This window comes from Hippocampus zosterae, chromosome 14 (genome assembly GCF_025434085.1).
Source record: "Hippocampus zosterae strain Florida chromosome 14, ASM2543408v3, whole genome shotgun sequence".
In the NCBI taxonomy this organism is placed as follows: Eukaryota; Metazoa; Chordata; class Actinopteri; order Syngnathiformes; family Syngnathidae; genus Hippocampus; species Hippocampus zosterae.
In genome coordinates, this window is record NC_067464.1 from 5,960,608 (window position 1) to 5,985,485 (window position 24,878).

General features: G+C 43.0%; 1 protein-coding gene across 1 annotated transcript; it reads right to left on the reverse strand.

The window, feature by feature from the left end:
- Positions 1-1,010: 1,010 nt before the first annotated feature.
- asap3 (ArfGAP with SH3 domain, ankyrin repeat and PH domain 3) lies at positions 1,011-24,673 on the reverse strand. Its single transcript, XM_052085359.1, has 26 exons — positions 24,320-24,673; positions 19,488-19,560; positions 17,883-18,028; positions 16,893-16,967; positions 16,050-16,099; positions 15,469-15,586; positions 14,070-14,155; positions 13,719-13,794; positions 11,843-11,929; positions 11,421-11,530; positions 10,909-10,978; positions 10,662-10,749; positions 10,426-10,474; positions 9,295-9,461; positions 9,061-9,194; positions 7,911-8,002; positions 7,662-7,842; positions 6,850-6,935; positions 6,404-6,519; positions 6,254-6,321; positions 6,064-6,171; positions 5,728-5,941; positions 5,297-5,570; positions 4,805-5,012; positions 4,307-4,438; positions 1,011-4,026 (listed from the first exon to the last, which is right to left on the reverse strand). The coding sequence occupies exons 1-26, from the start codon at positions 24,443-24,445 to the stop codon at positions 3,952-3,954; spliced, it is 3,009 nt and encodes a 1,002-aa protein (XP_051941319.1). The 5' UTR covers positions 24,446-24,673; the 3' UTR covers positions 1,011-3,951.
- Between the last annotated feature and the right edge of the window lie 205 nt (positions 24,674-24,878).

The following is a 24,878-nucleotide window of genomic DNA, read 5'->3' on the forward strand; positions in this document are numbered from 1 at the left end:
TATATATATTATATATATATAAAATATATATATATTATATATATATAAAATATATATACATACACGGTGTCCATAAAATGTAATCATTTCAGAAGCTGAATACACTTTGTGGACACCGTGTATTATGAAATGATTTCTCCATTTTGATCTCGCCCTTAACGTTGCAGGTGTACCTAATGTTGTGGCCGGCGAGTGTGCACACGAAGCAGAGTGGATGCACCGGGGACGTCTATTCCTGGCATTCGAAGGTCAATGCAGAGCAGGTTCTCAGCTCGGCTTTCAGGAGAATTCTATATGCGGGCTGGGCAAGTGCACAAGCGGGAAACTGGACGGTTTTAAGAGCATCAATACTTTAGTAGCGTCGTTCACTGCAAAGGGTTATGTTAGAGGTGAACGCTTTCACACCGAACTGACTGGTGTGTTTTAAAGGACCTACACGGTGGCAAAAACTTAATATTCACGTAACAGAGTTGGAAATGATAAGGGAAATGTAGTTTTTCCTTATCAACTCTGCAAAGGGCTCGAAGGACTGTGATACGAGAACACGTTCGAGGAGGGCGGAGGCGACCAGTTCTCGTCTGTCACATGAACGATAGCCATAACTAACTTATGATTGACTAAGTCTCAATTAGCATTCCACTTTTCCAAGGGAGCGTCTGCTTGCCGGCTCTGTGCTACCAAACAATAAGCGCTTATTATTATTTGTGAAGAGCTAACGCAGGATTAGGCCTTAATGCATGTATCGTTACGGTCCTGTGTGTATAGCCTATAGAAATCGCGTTCTCCATCTGGCCTCTATCGCTTCTCATATGCCTTATGCAACGTCAGTGCATTGGCAATGATAACTGCTGACAAAGTAGACACATTTCGAAGGGGTGAAACATCCAAATAGGACACTAGACAACAACACTGTTTGCGTCCTCAAGTTTTAGGACTACGTTTCCCAAAGAGCCCGAGAATGAATGTACTGTACTCTTAATATTTCAGAATTTTACTTCCCCCCCCCCCCCCCCCCCTGTGAGAAAATACAGTACTGTATATGATTTGGGGTTCTTATTTTTTATTTGGACCTCTGGTTGGCAAGATGCTTTCATATTGGGAGAACAATGCAGAAAAGATTATTCAGTTTTTTGAAATAATGCATAATTGTTGACTTTAACTGAGATTTTCACATGAGCTGTTTTTGCATAATTCTTTCGCTTTTTCAACAAAAACTGTGACTCAAAAAGTAAGTGTAATAAAATCATTTGTGGGCGATAGGTTTAATTTTAAAAACAAATCTAGATACACATGCAAAATTTAAAAATCTAGAGTTCAGAAAAAATATATAAATTTTTAAAACTAATCTCATTGTGATTAATTTAAATCTTTCAACCTCCTCTTCCCATGTATCCCCCCCCCCCAAACACAAGCCATAATTGAATATTGTATTATCGATTTAGTTTACATAAGCATTGTGGTCTTAAAAGGTTGGACTTAAGCTAACATAAAGGCAAATGAAGCATGAATTATTAGGAAAGACAGTTTGAGGTCAATGAATTGTTCAGCTCTACTCCTGACACAAAATTTGGACATACAAAGGTCCAAATGTATTTATGAATTTGCATTTTAATGTACTTTCTTGATCTTTTGTATCGTTATGTGATTGGTACACCTTTAAGTATATTATATTAAGTACTTTTAAGTATATTTAAGTATATTAAGTACTTTTTATTTGACTTTTTTTTAAATCACATTTTGCTGCATATGATTGAATGTTTTGCTCTCGACTGACCCTCGCGGCGGTTGTACATTTGTTAATGTACATTTCAACTATTTGGAGCCTTACTGCCACGCTTTCCTAATGGAATCAACCTTTATCACTTTTGAAAACAAGCTTTTTACGGCACAGTGCAAAGACTGAATGTTGTTTCGTTTTCTGTTTACTTTCGCTGAATGTCGTGCGTGTCATGTTGAAAGTCAAATACTCTTGACTATTTAAGCTCAGCGCCGCAATGTACAAGACTAAAAGGAAACGTCGTTAGGATTAAACTGACTTAATGATTAAAAATGTTACATAAGATCCCAAGCTTTTTTTTCCTGCGAATTCCGAATTGTTTGGATTTACTGCCAGCTTTTAATGCGACATGTGTATCTATTTTAATCATCACTTTGCATTCGATTAACGGAATTGGGGTCTTAAAGATGCTCTTGAGCTTGAAATGCATTGAAAAACCCAAGTTAGATAACCGTGCATTTTTAACTGGAAATGAGTGCGATTGCAATCCACTTTTGATTTAGCACTTATTATTGTGAGACAGGATTTATAGATTGACATTAAGATGAATGTTTTTGGCTTTGCTTACCCAATGGAAGCATTAAGGGCACATCTCGGGGTACGGTACACATAAAGAGAACCTTCTCGTTTCCATTTCAATGTTACACATCACAGATGGCTTTTAAACAGACGCTAATAACGTATTCAGGGCACGCTTAAATAAAATCCAGAGATACATTCTTGCTTTTCGCAGATTAGCGCGGCATCCAGCGCTGTGTTGTGCACACGTTAATGCCATAAATCCATACAGGGCTTAGGGCCCGTGCGTATTGGCTACGAAGCCGCTGTTATTATTCGGCTTTGTTACATAAGTGACAGGTTGAAATGTCATCGTGCTGGACACCGGGCTGCAGCTGCCAAGAGACAGCCGTGCTCGGAGAGGAGGTTACAGAGGCACGATGGGAATATTAACAAGGCAACCGCAGCTGTCAAATTGCACAAACGCGTTGGATTCGGGAGTGTTTGTCTACGCTTGGAGGATCAATTAGACGTTGGATTTAATTTCGGTCATTAACAAAAGGGGATAGCTTAGTCAACTATTCCCCTCAGACAGTGTGAACGTGTACCTCATAAAATGTCCAGTACGCAAGTGTGTGAAGCTTCAGTAGGCACATCAAATGTGCATGATTGACAACAAATGTAAATTTGACAGACTACATGAGGGAAAAATATTCACTCACAGAAACACCATTGACATTTTAGACGATTATATACATCAATTAGCATGTACAGTAATCCCCATGACATGAGTTACAAGTTTTTTTTAGTTATATGTCCACATAAAAAAAAAAATTCTAAAAACCAGGCGCTAGTTACAATATGTACAGCAAGTGCAATCGTGTGTCCGTGATGTGCACACACTTCCAGTAACTCTTTTCACACAATCACTCATATCAGCAAATATCCCCGAGGCTGGATTTACACTATGTGGTTCAAATGAGATGTCGTCTTATTTCTTTTATTCTCAAATGGCACAACTGGGAAATACGCCATGACGGCGGAAAGAGGGGAAAAAATGCATGGATTGTATATCTTGAGACGTATTATCAGGACTCAACCAAATAAGATATGTATCATTTGTGTGCCCCATCATTTGATTGGAATTGGCCACTTTGAATTATTGTGTAAATCCAGCCTGATAGTCTGTGACTAATGTTAATTATTGAAGAAGATCTTTTTGGATGCAAGCACAAAACCCATTTTCCTATTTAAGTCCATGATATCAACTAGCAACGTCTTTAGACACCAGCCGGCCTTGAGTCATGAACATGCATTTCCGAGGACTTTTTCCATTTGAGTTTAAAGTGCATTTTTAAAAACGATTGGCTCGGAAAAGTAAGGAAATGGCCAATGCCGTCCGTACCTGTGAACAAAAACGTCTTCAGAAAAATGAGAAAAGTTCAATATAAGGATGGAGGACTTCATGAATATTTACAAAGGTTTGATATTCCTTGTCAGCAATTTCAAATCACTTTGTGTAGTCTCTGGCGGGTAATGTCCTTCATCCACTCACCATGTTCCAGTTTGAGTAAATCCGTGTTGGAAAACAGCATTAAAGTCCACCTGCTCGCTAAAATATAAAAAAACGCCGACCAGCATCTGATGCTGCTTCAGTTTGTCATTCACAGACATGTTTAATCTGCCACTTTCTGGACATAGTTGACAGGGAAGGTCCCGCTCCTAGATGAGTCCCCTTCTATGTAACCAACCTGTGAAAATAGAAAAGAAAAATCAAAATACTGCGCAAAATATTTAGGTGTAACAAGCTACAATTTGAAAAATTGAGAAAAGGGCATGTGTCTCAATTTTTTTAAAATCTTGACATTGAAGAGCCGATCAAGTGTTTTGGGGGTAAAAAATAAAAACCACATGAATTGTATAAAGAAACTTAAATAGAAAATAAACATGTTTTTATTTTAAGGAGTGCCTTAGCAATCTTCTCTCAGCTTTTCACCTTGTTTAAAAAAAAAAAAAGGTAGTTACACTTACCCACCAGTGGGGGTCAGTAGAGACCGTGACCACGATTGTCTCATCCTTGAAAAAGGTCAGCTGCTCTGAATTGGTCGGTCTGCCATCCACTATGGCCTTGACCCGCTTCTGGTGGTGCCTGTTGCCCGACACCTGATAGTTACATGGGATGTAATGAGATAAAGAATGTATCTTTTTGTAGGGAGACACTTAAAAAAAGGGATATTTATCTTTTTGGTGAAATTTCAGAGTAAACCTAAAATGATCATGACACAACTGTCAATTGGTCAAGAGTACCTCAGAGAGGAAAGGAAGAGATTCTTAGATATTCAATATGCTATTCAACTTTTTGTTGAAAGAACAGGAAAAAAGCTCAAGCAGTGTTGAACCATTGGGACATGTGAAACCTAATCGTGTATCCTGAAATTTCACCTGAAAGCCAATTATCCCGAACATTTTGGGAGTAGTGCAAGACGTTTTCAGGATTTTTAAGGCTCAAGAGGCCATTTGTAGTGGTACCATAGCATTCCGGCGTGGTCGCAGGGCAGGGGTGACGCCAGGTGAAGAAGTCGGGGCAATTGTGGTGGGTGCCAGGCCGAGGCTTGCGCAATTACCACCTACAATACAATATGGCTCCTCCTGGTTGCTGGTGGGAGACAACGCGGCACACTTGCCCTGGTTGTTTCCTCCGCTGCTGGTGCGACGATAAGATGTGGTCTTTTCAGAACTGGAAAGAAGTTTGACGACAGTCACAATCTGAGCTGGCAAAAGAAGAGACGTGTACAGCAGAGTGAAAAATACTCTGGTAAAAGTAGAAGGATTGATTCGCCTCCTCCACTTCAGTACAAGTGAAAAAAAAAAAGAAAGGCTGGAAAGACTGAAATTATAAGTCAGAAAAATAAGTATTTAAAGGAGGACCAGATACCTGAAAATCGACTTAATTACTTCCCGCTGCCAGTGATGTTCATGGGCAAAAAAGCAAAAGGGTGAGTTCATAACTACTTAATTTACCTGACAGGCCCAATGTGGTTCTGGGATGACGTGGCGGTGCTTTGAGAGGCACAGGCAGTGCCGGCTTGCACTTCCCCGGAAAATCTGTGAGGCCACAGCCCACTTCCCTTGGTTGCTTTTCCAGCCGGCGGCTGATTCTCCGTGGCAGGGGATGGGGGGCTCTCTCTGGCTTGCGCCTGGGAACCGGGCGTGGTGGAGGACGGGTTGGAAGCGCGTCTGGGAGGTTGGAGGCTCACGTCTGGCGTTGTGAGCGACAGTTGAGGATCGGAGCGACCTGAGCAGATCAATGGAAGATGACAATTCTGCTGGACACGTCATTCGGTGGGAGTCAGGAAGGTGTAGGAAGACTAGCGCCCTCTAGTGTTGAGGCGCCAATGGTTGTGATGCTCAGATTCCCTAGTCACTGCGACTACTACTTTAGTAGTTGTTACCTTTAGGAATGGATTTAGCGGGCAGCGGTGGTGGCACGGATATGCCAGAGGGGGCGCTGTTGGCCGGGGGATTTCTGTAGAGGAACTCCAGGTTCTCGTAGGTTTGACAAGGTCTGCTGGCCGGACTACCGCCGGTGCTGCTCACCACACTCCAGCGGGCTCCCACGCCGCCATTGGACGACACCGGAGAGCGGTTCTTTGGTACGGGGCTCACCTGCGAGAAAACAAAACTCTTAACATTCCTGGTCCAAAAATGTAGCTACTTTTTGTGGCAAGATGTTTTTCTGACATAAAATCTGTGGCGCAGTAAAAGGAAAAGTGTGGCGAGATGTTTACCCTCTCGTCCAAGTCGTCCTCACTGTCGTAGATCTCCTGAGCTTGAGTGTCCCACGTGAACTCCACATGAATCTGAGAGTTGAACTTCCCATTGTGGGCCAGCTCCAACTACACACACACACACACACACAGTGGTAGTGTGGGTATTTGGACAGGGCCTGTGTCGAAAGCTCATGCAGCGAGGTCTTACCAGATCAACGCATTGCGTGTGCTGCAGCCTCCTGGCGATATCAAGGGCAGTCTCCCCTGCAGAGTTCACTGAAACACAACAATTAAAAAGAAATCAATAACTCGTTTCATCCCAAATGTCCTTGTATAAAGACACCGAGTAAGTTGGTACCTATGTGAAGAGTGGCCTTGGCTTTTAGCAGCAATTTGAGCGATTCGGGTTTGTGATGGAGGACGCTGTAGTGCAGAGCCGTATTGCCTTCCACTGTCCTCTTTTCTAAGCAGTTGCTGCCGGGGGAAAAAATCCAACGAGAGTTCATTTGATACAGAATTTGATAATATTGAAAAAAAAATGAAATAAATAAAATGCGACAGGGTGTAGACGATGGCTGGCAAAGGCCGGCGGGCATCCTGTCCCACCGGGCACCGACAGCAACCCACATTGATGGATGAATTTCAATGGACAGCAAATGTCTTTTGGCGGGCAATACACCAAACGCACATCAAACACCCCCCCCAAAAAAATTCCATCCGCAAACTCCCTCCCTCTTGGTCGAAATGACCGAAGGTTTTGCTGAATCGTGACTGAATAGACTCTGACTGCTGTTTATGTCTGACCTGTTCTGGCACAGGAAGTCCACGATGGCCAGAGAGCTTCTTTCTTCCAGACGCACGGCCAGATGAAGAGCAGTTTCTTTCAGACCCTTTGCGAGAAAACAAAATGAAGACATGTCGGGAGTATTTCCAAGAAACACAATAAATTATATTGGTGCTGAGCGGCCCGGTAGTCCAGTGGTTAGCGCGTCGGCTTCACAGTGCAGAGGTTCCGGGTTCGATTCCAGCTCCGGCCTCCCTGTGTGGAGTTTGCATGTTCTCCCCGGGTCTGCGTGGGTTTTCTCCGGGTGCTCCGGTTTCCTCCCACATTCCAAAAACATGCGTGGAAGGCTGATTGAACACTCTGAAAATTGTCCCTAGGTGTGAGTGTGTGCGTGGATGGTTGTTCGTCTATGTGTGCCCTGCGATTGGCTGGCAACCGATTCAGGGTGTCCCCCGCCTACTGCCCGGAGACGGCTGGGATGGGCTCCAGCACCCCCCGCGACCCTAGTGAGGATCAAGCGGTACGGAAGATGAATGAATGAATGAATGAATGAATGAATGAATGGTGCTGAGCCATGTGGTTATTAAGGTCTACTTGCATTGGGGTCAAGTGGACCAGTGATCTCAATCCAGAGCCACCAGTCACAACTTTTCAACCTTGTTTGAAACCACCAACCTGACTAGAAACCGATCAAATGCACTATAGTTTATCTGTGCCATATATGACACCGGTTTGCGTTGCGAAATTTACTTTACTTAAGAGTGTCATAAGATTCCTCCGGCGTTACCATGACGCCGCTCACATGATGTTCCGTGACGTCAACGGCCCTCACCTGTCCATCAGCCAACGAAAGCGGTCTGGCGAGGTCCGCCCCCTCGGCGAAGAGCTGCAGCAGAGACGTCAGGTCTCGACTCTTCACGGCGTCGTACAGCTGGCCGGGTTCCGTCGTCTCCCTGCGCAGGACGTAGCGGCGCTCGGCGTATTTGGCCACAATGTACTCCTTTCTGGCATTCCTGGAAGAGCGCGTTCAAATTAGATTCAAGATTTGTTATTATTTTGAACACTAAAACACAGGACTCACATGTCACTCTGTGGTAAAGGTTTGACAGCGTCATTTGGAAGGCCCGCCTCCATGATGTCGTTGAATCTTGTGTTGCCAATGCTGACAGCCAACTGTCTCACACAGGCACAAAAACATTATTATATATTACTATACACACACATTATTACACACTTGCATAAAAAAATTATTTGCCAGCTGGTGCACAATAGACGAGCCCCATTTTTAAAACCTTAAAACCCATTTCAATTCTTTGGTGTTCAACACGGCACAAGACTGGAGCCCTTACTTAAGTGTCTTTACATGTTGTCTGTTTTACTGTGTGTAAATTATGTTCAACTATCTGGTGTTCATTTATGTAGCGCACTTATTTTTTTGCAGCTGCGGTGGTTTTGAAAGTGCTCTGTAAATACAATTGATAGTAGTGTTGAATACTGTGCAAGGTGGTAGTTATGAATAAATGGAAAGAAGGTGATGGGACATAAGTAAGCATTTGCGTGACTTGAGTATGCCCGGGACTTCTTTGGTGGAGGGCTACTTGAGTCGTCGTGTTTATTTCTATTAAAAGGAGCCATCAATTTAATTTTTCCGATATGACATTGCCAGTCATTCTGGTTTATTTCTGTTTCGCCAGGAAGCAGTAACTATTAAATTACTCCGGTGAATGTGCGACCAAGCGTGCTATGAAATGTTTTGACTGTGGATTATTTCAAGTCGTACTGTTTATTTCCATTGAGCATATTCCTTTGTGTTACATGTACTGCACATTCTGCATGCATATGAGGACTGAGCACACCGTGGGCTTTTTTTTTTTTTTACTTGGGTCATTTCCACCAGTCGTTCATTTCTTGTGCGCAAGGTGCTGGTTAACATAGAAGTCATCATATTAATTGCAGGATACATGTGACCTCACATTCTATTCTTGACTGTGGATAACTTCTAATCACTCGATTTCTACTGTGCGAAAGGCGGGGGGGTTATCATGGAGAGCACTATCATGAATAACTACATAAAGAAGTGTGACGGTTAGTACAATAAAAACTTTGATGTCATAACATGATTCATGCCAGGCCATCTTGAGTACGAAACGGAAATGGCTTAAACATAGCTCGAATGGCCTACTCACAGTATGTTTTTAATTGAATGTAAAGACAGTGCATCATATTGGTACCAGTAACTCAGAGGTGCTAAGCAGGTCCAGGGTCAGCGACTGGATCCTGGAGTAGTGGACGCCCAGTTCTCTGTGGATCCCCGAGCATTCAATGCAGGTCAGGATGCCAAGATTTGTGGACAGCCATGTTGGATCTGCGATGAAAAGACGGGTCAACATTCCAATTTTAAATATACGTATATATGTATAATGTATAGTACTGCATGTTCAAACTAAAAAGTTCAATCTGTTGACCTGGTGCGCCACAGTCAGCGCAGGCATCGTTGCCGGGCATGTGGCGAAGTTCTTTGATGATAGCTTTGGAAAGCTCCTGCAGGCCGCTGTCCTGGAGGTGAAGCTGGTCTCCTCCCAGCGCTGTGTTCAGGGCTTCTTCCTTACTGTTCTGCAGCACCGACACCCAGCTGACCAACACACGCACACACACGCATGAACAACTTCATGAACACACGTGACAATAACCCTTTTTTTTTTGGTTGCAATTTTGCTCATCGATGACTTTATTTGAGTAGCACTTGAATTGACTAATTTTGAGGCGCATTTCTTGCAGGTTTATCTCAGGGGCTTGAAGCAAGGGTTTTATTCAACCTTAAAAAAAATCTAAAGGGGAGGTTGAATGTAGGGCTGCAGCGAGCGTATATTTCCGCACTCAAGTAACTTACTCAAAACTCTATAGAACAATCATGTATTCAGATAAACCATATTTTTCACACATTTCACTGAAAAGAAACAATTGCTTTTCTTTTTTTTTGCATCATCAACAGTTGTCATTTCTAAAATTCACATTGCAGCCTCTCACACGGAGGCGGGGGCCGCCACTCTGATGATTAGTTTTCAATATTTTGAACAATCACAACATGTTATGAATTTTTTTTTTTTTTAGGATGGAGCAGGGCATCAAAATTCGATGACCCGCCAGAAAACATGAAACTAATTAACCAGTTACACAATGTCCTAAAACCCCATCATGCACTTTTCCCCGTTACCACATTAAAACGCACAAAAGCTTTCTTGCATGATCGGCGCAGAGGGAATTCCCACCCAAGAAAACCATCTGGACAAAAGGGATCCTATTAATAGCGCTTTCCTTTCCTTTTCAATGTCCTTTACTTTCCCATCATTGTTGTACAGACCTGATGACACCCTGAATGCACTTTATTAGGTACAGCTGTACTGGTCCAATGAGGCATAATACAAAAAGAATCTGCCTTTTTTTTAAAAGGCTAGTGTCACTTTCAGTGACCCCCCCCTTTTTTTTTTTTTTAATTCATAAACTTGAATTTTGACCTACGCCTAGGCTGAAAATTAACAGACAATGACATGCAGCGAGATAAGGAGACCAATGTGAAAGCAAAATCGAATTCTTACATCACACATTCCTGCTCGTCTTCCGTCTGGAAATGGTATGTTCGCTTATCTGTTGAAAACAAGGAGCGGTGGCAATGAAAAAGACATGAAAAATCTGACAGCGATGCTTCCGACGGCCTAGAGTCAACGAGGTGAGTTGACTCTGGATGAGAAATAGGAACCCCTCCCCCCCGAAAGTGAAGCCACTTTATAGAACGCAGAGGAAGTCAGGGTTAAGGGTCAAAGATAAAACTCACGAGTAACCAGGTCAAATGCTTTGCGGTCCTCCGGGTTTGCTCGCACCTGACAGGTCAGGAGGTTGAGTTTGGCTGGCGGTCGGTTGATCTGAAAACACAGACATTAAGACACACACACACACATTTTTATTTTTTTAATGAATTAACATTGCCATTATTAGTATCGTTAAGATTGCTTGCTGCTGTAAAGCATGAATTTCATCATTGCGGGACAAGTAAAGGCTTTGATTTTATTTGTGGTCCTCACCGTGCTATGAGAGATGGTTAGGCAGCCAAATTTGACTCCACATTTCCTCTTCTGCCACACTTTTCTGATCCTGCCAGAGTTGGGGGGGGAAAAAAAGTGGCAATGACGAGCATTTCTAACAAGCCTCACATTTCAAACCTTGGAAGTGCACCGTACACATGGGAACCCCTGCTATACATGGTCTGTAGGTGTGTGTGTGTGTGTGTGTGTGTGTGTGTGTGTGCTTCATGTGTTTGTTTCTAAAAGCTGGGTCCACTCAACAAAACCACTTATCCTCCAAAAAAAAAAAGGAAAAAAAAGTTATAGGAGGGGCCCCTGTTGAATCTTCATGTCAGGGTAATGGAAACCAGCTGGAAGGGGGGCAAGTATGAGACCCTCCTTGCCCCCCCCACCACCACTACCATCACTACAACCACAACCTCCCCCCTTCCTGTTCCATGCATTCATCTCTGTGCTCCCACATCAATTCAACATGACATAAAATTCACACGTGGCGATGATCTTTTACACACCCGTCGCTCTTTTTCAGCAAGAACCCCGATTTTTCCGTCCCGTACTGCTTGTTTCCTTGCGGCTGGTGGATGCTGTAACCGTTGCCCGAGTTCTTCCTGTTTAGGTATTCCTGGCACAAGAAACACACTTTGAATATGTTCATTGTTACTGCACACCCATGTGTGTATTTATACTGCATACGGCTATTTAATAAGAATAAACAAATAAGCATATTTTGTAAAGTAAGTTTAGAGGATGTGAAAGCCCTTATAAAAAAAGAAAACTGCAGTTCATTTAGCCCATGAAGTAAACGACAAAGAAACAGCAATTTCAAGGGAGCATTAATACCGCCGTGCTCGGGGTCCTAAAACTCTTCGTGAAAAAGTCTCAAAACAGTTTCCGATTTATGCTGTGAAATGTGCTGCTACGTTTCAGGATTCACCTCTTTGCCATCCACTTGCAGGAGCAAGCGAAGAGAATCCCTCAGCTGAGTGAGCTGTTTGACTTCCTCGTCCTGGTCGAGCCGGACCTACCGCAAAAGTACAAGAAATCATCGTCAAATAAGAGGAGGTGAATCAGAAACCTTCATCAAGATTTAGATTTTATTCTCAGATGACTTTGGAGCGGAATTGACCGATACAGACACCGACGCTGACCTCGCCACACATTTTATCGGAATACATGAATCGGCATCAGCTGTGTCCAAGTTCTGTTTGAGGCACAGGCGGACCACTGCTGGGTCTACAGACTCGGGTGTGTTCCCCGTAGAGGTCGCGACTTTTCTCCCCCGCAAATCACAAACAACAATAGTGCGTGTCATCCGGTGCTCAACACAAACAACCGTTTAACTGAAAAGCACTTTTCCCCGGAGGGATGGCCGATGAGTGACACGATGTTATCTGGAAACTCGGCAACGAGTCTGAGCGGAGGCACGTTCCGCCGCCTGTGCCAAACCAGAAAAACATGCCACCCTCCAACGTATTTTTTTTTTTTTTGCTCCGGCCATCGCGCTAAGGCAGGTCTGAGCAGAGCGGAACAAGTCGGGAAAATTAGGAGGGAAAGTGTGACAGAAAGCTTTGGTTTTTAGCTGTGTGCTGACAGGGGAACTATGTCTTCCAATAACAATCTCTGCTTGTGCTTGCAGAGGAAGAGTTTTGGCTTGCTGCGGAAAAGAACCAGTGGAAACACTTCCCGTTTGAGATCCTTAAAGTGAATGTGGTTCATTGTGGCGGCTCATATTGTGTAATTGCTCTCTCTCAAGCTTTTATTCCCGTGGCCAAAAACCTCGAGTGGTTGATGCACCCCCTTTTAAAAATCACACCTTGTAATTAATAATAATCTAAACTGTAAATAAAGCTCAAAACAGTGCAAACTCTTTGTATAATGTTTACCTAAAGTCATTTTATTTCTTATTTTTTTTGTATTTCATTGAGGACAAACGGTTAACGTGTCGGCCTCACAGTGCAGAAGCGTAGGGTTCGATTCTGGCTCCGGCCTTACTGTGTGGACTTTGCATGTTCTCCCTGTGCCTGCGTGGGTTTTCTCCGGGTTTCCTCCCACATTCTAAAAACCTGCGTGGTAGGCTGATTGAACACTCTAAATTGTCCCTCACTGTGAGTGTGAGCGCGGACGGTTATTCGTCTACGTGTGCCCTGCGATTGGCTGGCAACCGGTTTGGGGTGTACCCCACTTATAGCTGGGATAGGCTCTAACACACCCGCGACCCCCGTGAGGATAAGAGGATTAGAAAATGGATGGATGGAAGAATTTCATTTGTTTTTGGAGTGCATATTTTCATTCTGTTCTTTACCCTATCATGTGGGGAAAAAATGTAAAAAAAAACAACAACAACATAAAGATGTACCTGAGATTAAACGCCTGGATCCTTAAAAAAATAAATAAATACGTCTTTGGCATTGAATGAGTTCCCATACCAAGCTCGTCTCTCAGTCCCTATGCATAATTTCAACCTATTTTCACAAATAGCTGAGAAAAGGTTGCTTAGAACAACAAAAAAAGTCAAATAAGTGAATTTGTGAATAGTAAACTGAAAATGTGCAGGGTATTACAGCGTATTACAGTTCACATCAACTGAAACAGAAAAAGGACTGTTTTGGTGAAAAAAAGACAACACTGATGTCACATCTGTTATGTTGAAATTTGAAAAACTTGGCATCCAATCAAGTAGCACTGACAACATCCCTCTTGCACATCACATATGCAAGCCAGGGTTACAATCCTTAATTTCTTTCACCAGCATTTCAGAGGTTTAAAAACAAGAACAACAAAAAGACAAGCACAAAGTGACTGTTTATTACCGTGTGAACCGAGGACGCCAGTTTCTCTACAAAGGGAGCAAGATTCTCTGCAGCTTTCAGGCCATCCTGAAAGAAACTGAGACCAGAAGAGGGGGTGGGGGCGAAGAGAAGCAAGGCTGAGTCATGGTGTCACTTCGGTCCAAACAACATCACACGCTCAAGCAGTCCGCTTCAAACCGCCAGTATGGTTCCAATTGGCAAAATGGTTAACCAACAGCAGAAAAAGAATGTTCAAATGTCACTTTTTCAGGCCAAGAAGGAACACGAGATAATTTGTTCCTTCAGCCCCGTCAGCGTATGCGATACCCTGTTGATACATGCAAAGTACACAAGACAGAGAAAATGGCTGACCTGAGCTGGGCCTGGAAGAACTTTATGAGGCTCTGGAGGAGATCGGGGCCTTGTCGGACCTTCAGCTCCTGTATCTTTAAAAGGTACTAGGAAAAAAACAAAACCATGAATGTACAGATATGTTGCTAAATAGCTATCTAGCTAGCTAGCTATCATGACTACAGTGAAGGTTTTTTTTTTCCCAAGATGGCGCCCGAGTAGGCAGCCTTCGTCAAGTGCTCTTCAAGAGCCTTGCTTTTTTGTTCTTTTTTGCTGTTTTTGTCTTTTGTTTTGTCACATGTTGTTTGTTGTTTCATTGTGTGGACCTGATATGGACTGTTTTCAGCGCTTTTTGGCCACGACATTCGTCAAAGGAGCAGTATCTGTGCTTGGTGGTTGCGCCTTCTCGGCAGCACGCCTGTACCAGCACAGATTTTGATTGGGAGGAATGTCGGCGCCATTGACTGTCGGTGCTGGACAGACCTGGGGCGCTTGTGTTTTTTGCGCCAGTAATGGGCAGCATTTTTCACAACCACGATTTGTTCAGTGGCTATGTCAGCGCTGTTGGACAGTCGGCGTTGGTGCGGCTGGATGGATGGCCGCTGAGGTTGAGGATGAGGAGAGAGGAGCGTTGGCGAAGAGCGCCGATGCGTATTTGGAACCGTGAGTCGCCGCTTGGAATTGAAATGGATTTCCATGGGACAGGAGAAGTGAACCAATCTCTTTTTTCGTCAATGGATGCTACAGCTTCTTGTTGACTTTGAAACTTAGCTTGTAGCCGACGTGTGCACATTTTGAGCACGACGTCTCTGATCCACTGGTTAAAGGACACTTTGATTCTCTCCTCTTTCATCTCAAACTGCTTCAAACAACAAAGCGTGTGACGGAAAAGTGGTTAGGACTGCACGACTGTCCGTGTTTTATGTTATGTGTTGTGTTTATTATTTTACTTTATGTTAACGGTTTTGTAAAGCGCTTTGTTACAGCTGACGCTGTTGTGAAAGCGCTATATAAATCAGCATGTATTGTATTGTAAGGTTATCTAGCTAGCTAGCTAACTAGTCATCTAGCTTCACAGTGAAGGTTATCTGGCTAGCTAGCTAGATAACCTTCACTGTAGTCTTTTGAACATTTTAGATACTGAACACTCAGGTCCATCTGCACATTGTGCAGGAAATCCCTCAACATTCAGTTGCATCATAAAACAGCAAAAAACTCTTTTGAGTGGATGACAGTAATTCAGCCAACTGGAACCCAGCCGGACTCCCCTCAGAGAACCCCCCCCCCCACCCCCCTGAATATTTTTCTCATAAAACAAGTTGGAAGCCTCTTTTGGAAGCTTAAAAGAAGACCACCCATGTCAATGTGGGTAAAGAGCAGTTCAGGTATGCGCAAGGTGTTGTTTGTGCTGGCGACTCACCTCACACATCTGCAGCTGGAAGGTCCGCCTCTCCCTCTCCATGTCCTCCCCACTGTCCGATCCCTCGGTCCGGATGAGCTGCCGGCTCTTCTCCTTGCGCTCTTTCTCCAGTTTTGCCCTATGGTAGACGAGTAATTCCGTAAGCTATGAATTTCCAGTCAGTAAAGAGGGAGGAAGGGGAAATTTCAAGAGAAACAATTTTGAAATTTTGAAAACAATGCTACGCTGCTGTTAGCTCTTTCATGGATAAAGCTAAAGACACAACAGCAATCAATCCACACATTGTACATTGAAATAAACCACAGACTTTGCTTTCGACACAGTGCCTGCTTATTGCTTACTTACAGTATCGGGATTTCAATATCAATCAAAATAATTGCACTTATGATTTTGTCCCATAATTGCCACGACCCGCTATATATTAGAATCATTGTCAAATAAACAGCTGCACCTTATAATGCTGTGGTTGTTACCCCATAAATCAAAACGTACGCTACTTGGCAAACTTAGCCAATATCGATGTGGTTAGCAAGCTGAGCCAGCTAAGTTGAAGACTGACGGGTAAGTCACATTAAAGTTACATTTTTAAGTCGTACTCCTTCCAGCTCTTCTCCATCTGTTTCTTCAGCTCCTAAGGAAAACACAAGACAATGCACGGCTTTAATATGACATTTAAAAAAAAATGACTGCACAGAGCGTCACTGTGGCTCAGCTAACGCATAACTTGTCTGATATCTGGCTAAACCGGCTTTCGTCAGTTGCCATCGTCTGTGTGAATAATACACAGTGACAGTAGCTTCAAGAAGTGTGAGGTCACTCTTTAGCTTGTCTACTCCCATGGTGAATCTTACAGTCAAACAATAAACATGTTAGATCTGCTCGGAACATTGCTTTTGCCATTCGTCTTTACAAAGCAGGTTCATGACTGTATGAATAGCCGACAATTGGGAACGACTTTGAACTTGAAGGGCGTTAATAGTTTGGGGTTTAGGCTTTTTGTCTGAATTATTATTTTTACTAGCAGAATATTTTTACAGATCACAGCTTGCAGGCGTAAACCTTCCATACCCAAATATGGTCAAATTCCTATTTTTTCACAAATCGATACGATTGGTCGGTCCCCAATCTGTCTGTTATTTTTACGCAATGTTAGCCAATTTAAAGTGGAGAAAATGTCATATCAAAGCACTTTTGATTCAAATTATGCTAATTTAATCCTAATAATCATGTTCAATCAAGTTGTGTTATGCTTTGTTTCTTCAGTCGCATGACGTTTGTTCTTCTTTTTGTGAGTAAAATCACTCGCTGATTTGGGAGGAAACACGTTGAAGCCTCCTCAAGTGCCTTTTGTCCCATTAGAGTTTATTTAACAGTAAGAGGGTTGAATATTTGTTTGGAGATAATCAAGAGAACTTTTCACTCACCAATCTGCTGTCGCGCAGCTCCGATTTCAGCACATTTTCCAAAGGGAAGGCCATGATGTTGTTGAGGTTCTGCACCTGGAACGTGTCAGAGCCCAAGACAAGCACGATATATCAGCTTTTCAACTCTGTGTGTGCGCGCCTGCAAGCATACGTGTGTCTGCATTGCAAAGAGATTCTGAAGAGGTCAAGAGAGACAGCAAGGTTCCAGAACGCTCCAAAAATGGTCACATTTTTATCCCTAAAATTAAAGACCATGCAAATACATTTATCGTCTCCTCACGGTTTTGCGACCAGCACATTTTATTTTTTATTTTTTAATCATAAAAGCGGAAATCAACTGAAAAATGTTCTCTTTAAAAATTCATTTAGTACCAGCCAATTCTAGACCAAGTCTGAAAAGACGTTTAAAAACGTCTTTGGGAGTGAATGAGTTAAAAGAACAATCATCATGATTACATACATACTGCTGTGCACACACAGAAATGCAAGTCAACAAAGCCATTAATTGCCAAGCGTTTCAATTGGAACACGGTTATATAACCCTGTGTGCTATTGGGACTGCTTCTGTTGAGTCCTTACAGCAGACTTCTTTAGCCAGCAAGTTGACATAAGAAGAGAATGCTTGGAAACAAACAAACCTGTTTGAAGCTTCCCATTCATTTCCCTGCAAGACTGGGACTGACACATATGAGAAAGGGAGTGGGTGGGATAAAGTGCTCTCATCTATGTTTGTGTGCGTTTGTGTTGAATCACTCGCGGAGTTCTGTTCTTCATTAAAATCTCCAAAGATGAGGGGGAGACTTCCCTATGCAGATTTATCACACACAGACATGCACGATTTAATTTGAGCGAAGGACTAATGACTATGTTGGTCAAGCCGCTAAAATGTCTGACAAACTGCAGCTCACCAGCCAATACGCTATCGAAGTGATTAATTTCTTCTCGCAAGCGTCAAGCTAACCTCACCCCTCACCCCGACTCATTCCTCACCAGATTTTTGAGCAGGGCCGTGACTTCTCGGGTGAACACGGCCAGGTTGAGGAAGCCCGTGGAGACCTCGTTGTTGTCTTGGCTCAGGTGGCTGTTGCCCAGTTTCTCCAGGACCTCTGTGTATTGCTCCTTGGCTTCCATGTGAGCTGCAAGGATGAATATGGTGTCATTCGAAGCAGCATGTGGCTTCCATTAGTTGTCCCGTCGTAGAACACGAGGCAACTTAAAAGGGTCTGGATTTAATAAAGGGAAGGCCTGAACTGTAGAAAGTGAACATTTTTTTTTCTTTTGGATGAGGCTGGGATGAATCCTTTTTTCAAACAAATCTGTAAGGGAATAAAAACATGAACATTTAGATGTTAAGTTTGACCTTTTTTTTGCTTTGACTTGGGAGCAATACAAACAGAAAACAATTTGGGAAACAGATGATGACATTTCCATTCACTGAACATGGGGGGTGTTCAAGGGGCCGAAGTGACTCAGTGTTGTTGTACGATTTCGGGAGTGATTAAAGACTGGAGAAAAAAAAAAACATGATGGTCGAAGGCGGGCAGTTACGATCAACCCTCTCCTTCATCTGCAGTTTATGCTGTATGCTTGCCTAAATTCTGGGCGGCAGATCTGTGACTCACTCACTTCTGGGTCGAAATGGGAAGTTCAGAGGAGCGTCAAGCATACACATCCTCAGAGCTGGTCCATGTTTCTCAATGACAAACATACACACGCAGACGCACACGCACTCAAACGACTCACCGCTGATGGAATCACATCCCATTTGCACGTTGGCCTCCAGATGGATGTAAACACATTATTTCATACCGTGCAACTTGGAGCAATGCCTTCAGATAACGTTAAAGGGTTTATCAATGGGTTCTTAACAACAAGCAAGGTCAAGAGAGGTCAAGAGGGAGGGTGGGGGGGGGACTATCCGTGCCTCCGTATTCCTTTTCCCGCAGAAACATGCCAGCATTTGTTTTTCAAGGATCACGGGGAATCCTGATTGAAACAGCCAAAGTGTAAACCAGCATCTGAATGATCGTACATACTAAACATAAGGAATAGAAGTCGGAGTGAGGTCAGAGGGTGCCTTGATGCAGCCTCGACTTGACATCTGGAAGTGGAAAAACAAGGGCCTACAAAAAATATTGAAACCCATTTCTCGGAAATGAGAATGAATGAGAATATCCACAAGCATTTCTCAGAGATTTTTCAAGAATGAATCATCCTTCTGTTAATGTTTTTTTTTGGAAACATCTGCTGTACTGTACGTAATTTCATTGAGACAATTGTGATGATGTATTTGGCAATGGTCAAAACTGACCGTAATGGAGAGTTTTGTCAGCTAGTGTTGACCTTGGCCACTATTTCACCAAATGACAAACGTTTCCTGTCACTCTCTTGGTCACCAAAGCGCCCCAGACAGCAAGTTGCACGACTTGACGTCATGAATGAATTTTTCTGCTTCACACCCAGTCAGCGTAGATGATAAGTGCAGCGTCAACATCAACAAAATGACGCACGACAGACGAGCAAAGTCTGCGTAACGGTGTGACGACATGAAATGCATAAGCAAGAGGTGGCGAACTTTGGACACGACACACTCACTGATTCCAGAGCTGTGGATGGCCTTGATCATCTTTTTCATCTTTTGTAGAGTCGTGTGATCCATCTCCAGAGACTGTCAAAACAACACAACAATGACACATTAGCTTGCCATTCTCGAGGCAACCCATTCAGCCCAAACCAAAATTTGGAGGGGTGCGATATGGAAGAAAAATTGCTACCCTGATACACATTTTATTTGATATCCGATAATGATACAGATACCGATACGATACTTTTCCTGATAATTACGTCAAACCGAAAGTGTCTGAGGTCTTTTTTGTGTTTATGTATACAATACATCCTTTTTCTAGATCAAATAATAGAATGGAAAAAAAAGATAAGAGAAATATGCATGGAAAATGACAAGAAACCCATTGCATCATACCCTCTGAGCAATGTGTGTGAAGTGTGTGTGTATGTCTGTATGTGTGTGTGTGTGTGTGCACGTGCGCGCCATCAGTATTGTAATCCAAAAGGTTCCAACAGTGTGAGTAACGACAACTGGTGAGCAAGCATGTCAGTCATCTACATTCATGCACCACCGCAAAAGATTCCAGCGTACCTAGCGTCATGGAAATTGCATTTGAAAACGCACCAAGGAGACAACTCGGGTTGTATATATATAAATAAAGCTGAAGTAAATTTAATGGAACATTCTAGGAGACCTTTGGTGGCGGCTGGAAGTAGCAGTTGCGATACTGAAACCCGGTCATCCATTTCTTGGTAGCTTTAACTCATCAATTTTGGGTTAGTTTTTCTCCTTTGTTCGATTAAGTCGTCAAACCAATGCGCTAGGTATAAATAACCCAGCACTGGCCAATTTGGGTGACTTTTCTCCCCAGCAGTTTTAGGAGTGGTCCCTTTAGGACAAAACTCAATGCATCATGACCTCGACTGCCGTCAGGCTGCTGAATAAAAAAATAACAATAATAATAATGTATATATATATATATTGCGCGTCGTCCCGCACGCGGTCTGTCCTTCCGTCTGTCCCTTTTCAAAACGTACCTACTTCACCGCGCCGCTGCGCGCCGCCACTGCGCCGCTCAGGCAGTGGCTCACTACGATCGCGCGGGCATCTTAGCGAAAAAATGTTGTCTACCCACAAATATTGCAATAAAATTGTTAGTTATTTAGTAGAGCTAAACATCTCTTTATTTTCGCGATAAGCAATGAAGATGAACAAAAAGTTGAACCAAGCAACAACACTTTTGTGGGCCGAGGGCCCACCTTACCAGCCTTCCGCAGGAACTAGCTGATGAGCCGCCCGGAGGGCGGCGAACCAGCTAGTAATAATAATAATTAAATGATGTGAAGGAAAATTGTAAATAGCACTGCGATTTATCCATTTTGTGTTTATATTGCATTTAATTGAACGGTGTTTGTTGTTTTTTCCCCTCTTTCTTCTTTCTACCTACATTCTTGTTGCTGGAGGCTGCAAATTTCCCCAGTGTGGGACTAATAAAGGATATCTTATCTTATACAGGTAGCCCACGGGATCGCCAATGTTTAAGAGCTTTGTTTAGTTTTTATTCCCCCAAATAAGCACGCTTTTTTGTTTACACGACCTCACACAGACTCGTTTTTTTCCGCTGAGCCAGACACGAGGTGCTACTCCGCCTCTACATGTCACCAGAAACAGCTTTAATGAGGCAGAATTTCAGACCTAATAGAGACTGTGTGTTGTTGGGTGGTGCCGTTTATGCGGCCTTTTGCTCAACTTCACTCCCGTCTCGCCACACTCCCACCAACCCTCAAGCGTGGGTCCACTAATTAAAAGGCTAAATGGATGCTGTGAAATGCGCCTCGGTGAATGGGAAAGTGATGAAAGCGGAGTTTGGAGACGGGGGGTGTCGGTGGCAGAGGATAAACACAGTGGCAAAAGCTGTACAGTGTTTATAGTTTGGTTCCAACACATGTGGGCAGACACACTCAATCAGGGCACGCCGCTCTGTAACTCACGTTTGTGTGCGCCATCGCTTACTGCAATTTTCCCGTCTTTCTGGACTAATTCAAGCTTGTCTGGTTATTTCTATGATGGAACATGAAAATAACTTGCTGGAGGAAAGATCAGCAGGTAAGTGCTGGGGAAATCTCACACTCCTCAATAGAACTGCAGCTTAATTTGGAAGTGAACCAAAGCGCGAACTGAAACTAAATCCTTTTTGTTTTTCTATGCTTATTTGATGTTTTCATTTCCGTACAGCTTTGCATTCAATTATTACAATTTAAAAAGGTGGGTGACAAGGAGGGGGACTGCTTGAGCCCAGATCGGTACACTTCCACTAGTCAATCATCCTGAATTTAAATGGTGCCCAAGCATAAACAAAAAATAAGACTTTATTAGATACTGGCCTCTAGTTCTGTGTAAAAGGTACATTTGTAAAGATTTTGATCTCTGCGCATAAGTTCCGACCGTGGCACAACAACATCCTCCGCATTACAAGGAAAAGCTCGACACCTGCCGCTCTTTCTGCAGTAAAAAAAGTGTCATGTTCTGCGTTACCTTAAATAAAAGCCCTTTCTTGAGAGATTTGAATCCTTTATTTTGCTGCTCTGCCGGTTTCACTTGGCTTTCATAACATGAGTACATTGTTAAATACGAACAATAAAGTACAACCAAACTCGGTTTTGCTCCTGCTACCTTTTTAAAAACATATGCTAGCGTGCATCCATGCTAGCTTATTTTTTTTAAGCTAGGCTACATGCCTGTGTTCAATACAATGTTTCTTGTGTATGTGTTAAATACAGAAATAGCATCCGCAACTGAGACTACATGCTTTATTACGGTGCGCCGTATGGTTGTGAAAATACGGTACACATTTTTCATCATCGCTTCATGAGTACTAGCTAGCTGCTCCTGCGAAGTAGCACAGTGCATCTCTCAACATCCAACTAGCCGCAGCAGATGGATGACGTGTGCCCAGCAAAATCTCCTCTGGACAACATTGGCGGTTCTTCTTCTTCCTCTACTTTATTTTGACGAGTGTCTCGGTGGTTGATTTGCTATTCAATGCGTTTTGATGAGTCACAAAATGTCAAGTTTACCTCGCAAACTTTGATGCGAAACCACTTATTTCAAGCTTTGACAGGATGCCATTTCAACATTACTTATCTGTTGACAGCGATTGACAGCGACACTCTTCGTACGTTATATTTATAAGGATGAATAACCGTCGTCATCATGTAGTCGGTTAGAAAGCAAGCTGCAGAGTGTACAAGGGAGAGGGAGAAGAGGGAAAGAATTGCCAAACCCTGCTAAGCACAATGTCCACATGTTACCCCTCACTGTTAATCAACATGTCCCAGACTAAATATACCCACTATATGAAGGACGGGGCCTTGAACATACAGTATCAACCCGTGAGCTGCTACTTTCATAGCCATAAAAATGGTTATGTACAGACGAGCAAAAAAAAAGATTCCATCATCTTCACATGGGTTTCAATAACATCTGCTGCGATATTCTTGCTGACACATCAGGACTGCAATGATGTCCCAGAATCTTTCAGCGTTGAGTCCTTGTTTTGCACAAGATAGGACAGGAAGGACTAACTGGTGCAGAATATTTACTTTAAGGCAAAGTTCACAGCAGCCTCCCTGCCTCTCTTCCTTCGCCCAATAAGCTTTGGAAGAACAGCCTTCAGACTGACACACAAATGGAAAAAAAAAGCAGGTCGTATTTCGCTAACAATTTAGTGAAAGAGCCGGGGGTTCTGGAATGATCACTTGAAGACTATTTGAGCTTTCAGCTATCCTAAAATAAATCTTTCAGAGTGTGTCGTGATTGCAATCAGCCATGAATTTACTTGTCTTCATTGAACTATTCATAATTGTAATCTGTTAAATTGATTTAGTCTTTGATTATGCTAACAAACATCTTCACAGTCACTGAAGTCAATTGGACGCCTCCACAAAGCTAACATCAAAGACAGTGACACGTGCTTTTAAACACACTGGACATACTGTTTTGTGTCCTCAGTTTCCATAAAATTAATCTTTCTAGCAACATCAAAGTCAGCAGCCCATTTTCAGCCAGTCACGAATTGATGTCTTTAATGAACCAAAACTAACTGTTCATAGACAGTGATGACATCTGGTCCTCGATTACAGACATTTTTTAACATTTAAGGCAGTTTTGAAATTAACCTGGCATACATTTTTGTAAAAATTGAAGACCATTTGCAGCCCTTACACAACCTAAAATATTTTAGTGTTGGCAACATGAAAGCAAATGCACAGTAATGAATTTGTGTATTTGTCAACATTTAAGACAATTTTGAGTACCTCATGAACGGAACATACATTGGGTTCATGTGTGACTTTGGGCTTGAGGTTGGGGACACCCTCGACTGGCCGACAGGCGACCCCAGGGCCAACTTTCACACTTAACGATGAAACAGAGAACATTTCAAATAGGGCCCGGACGAACGATGACATTTTGGCAGCCGATTCATCGATCAATTAATTAAAAAAATATTGGGGGTGGGAGTCGTTTTTGGTCCCATAAGAACAAAGACTGTTTTTTTTAAAAAACATTCTTATTAGTAAACATTGAAGGCCATTCAGCTTGCTCCATCAACCTAACATAAATGTTAGTGACATAATAATGCATTGACACTTGTACTGTTTGGCAACACACCTGTGCACTTTTTAATTTTTTTTACCAATGCAAAAGCCCAACGTGGCATATCAGCGGAGATTGTGAGCGAAGTAAGACCAGAAAAAAGTAGGCCAGTCTAAAGGTGAGTATTGCACGGAAGTCACACAGCACGCCGGTAAACAGTAAACACCTCTCCTTTCGTCTGACTCCACAACCACGGGCCACTCACCTCCTCCACGGCGGACACTGTGCTCCGGCAGTCGCTCATTTTGGCCTGAAAAGTGGACGTGGCCGGCGACGACAGATCCTCATTGGTCAGATCCACAAAATCAGAAATGCTGATTCTCTCCGGCATGTTTGCCTCGAAAGTTTTCCCCCCTCCAAAAATAAAGGAATAAAAATTCAAATCACAGCGTTCTTGGAATCGACGCAAAGGTTACGCGCACGCGATTAATTCCCATTGGAAGCCAACGAGAAGTGCGTAAAAGTGTCCAAAAAGTGTGCACGATCGAGTTGAAACTAGAGTGTGTGCGTTTAGTGCACACTCTGACGCTATTGTGCGCCACACTGACTGGAGGGAGGAGGAAGAAGAGGGAGAAGGGGGAGGAGCCAAGGCAATCATCACGTGGGAATGTTTTTGTGGCATCGCGAGTTTCCAAGCCCATTATCGCCTCTCATCTCATTGCTTACACTATTTTCCATGGTAACACGGCGGAATGTGAATGAATATGGAAGAGTTTTATTAAAAGCTGTCTTTGTAAATATGTGGCAGGCGACATCGGCGTAGA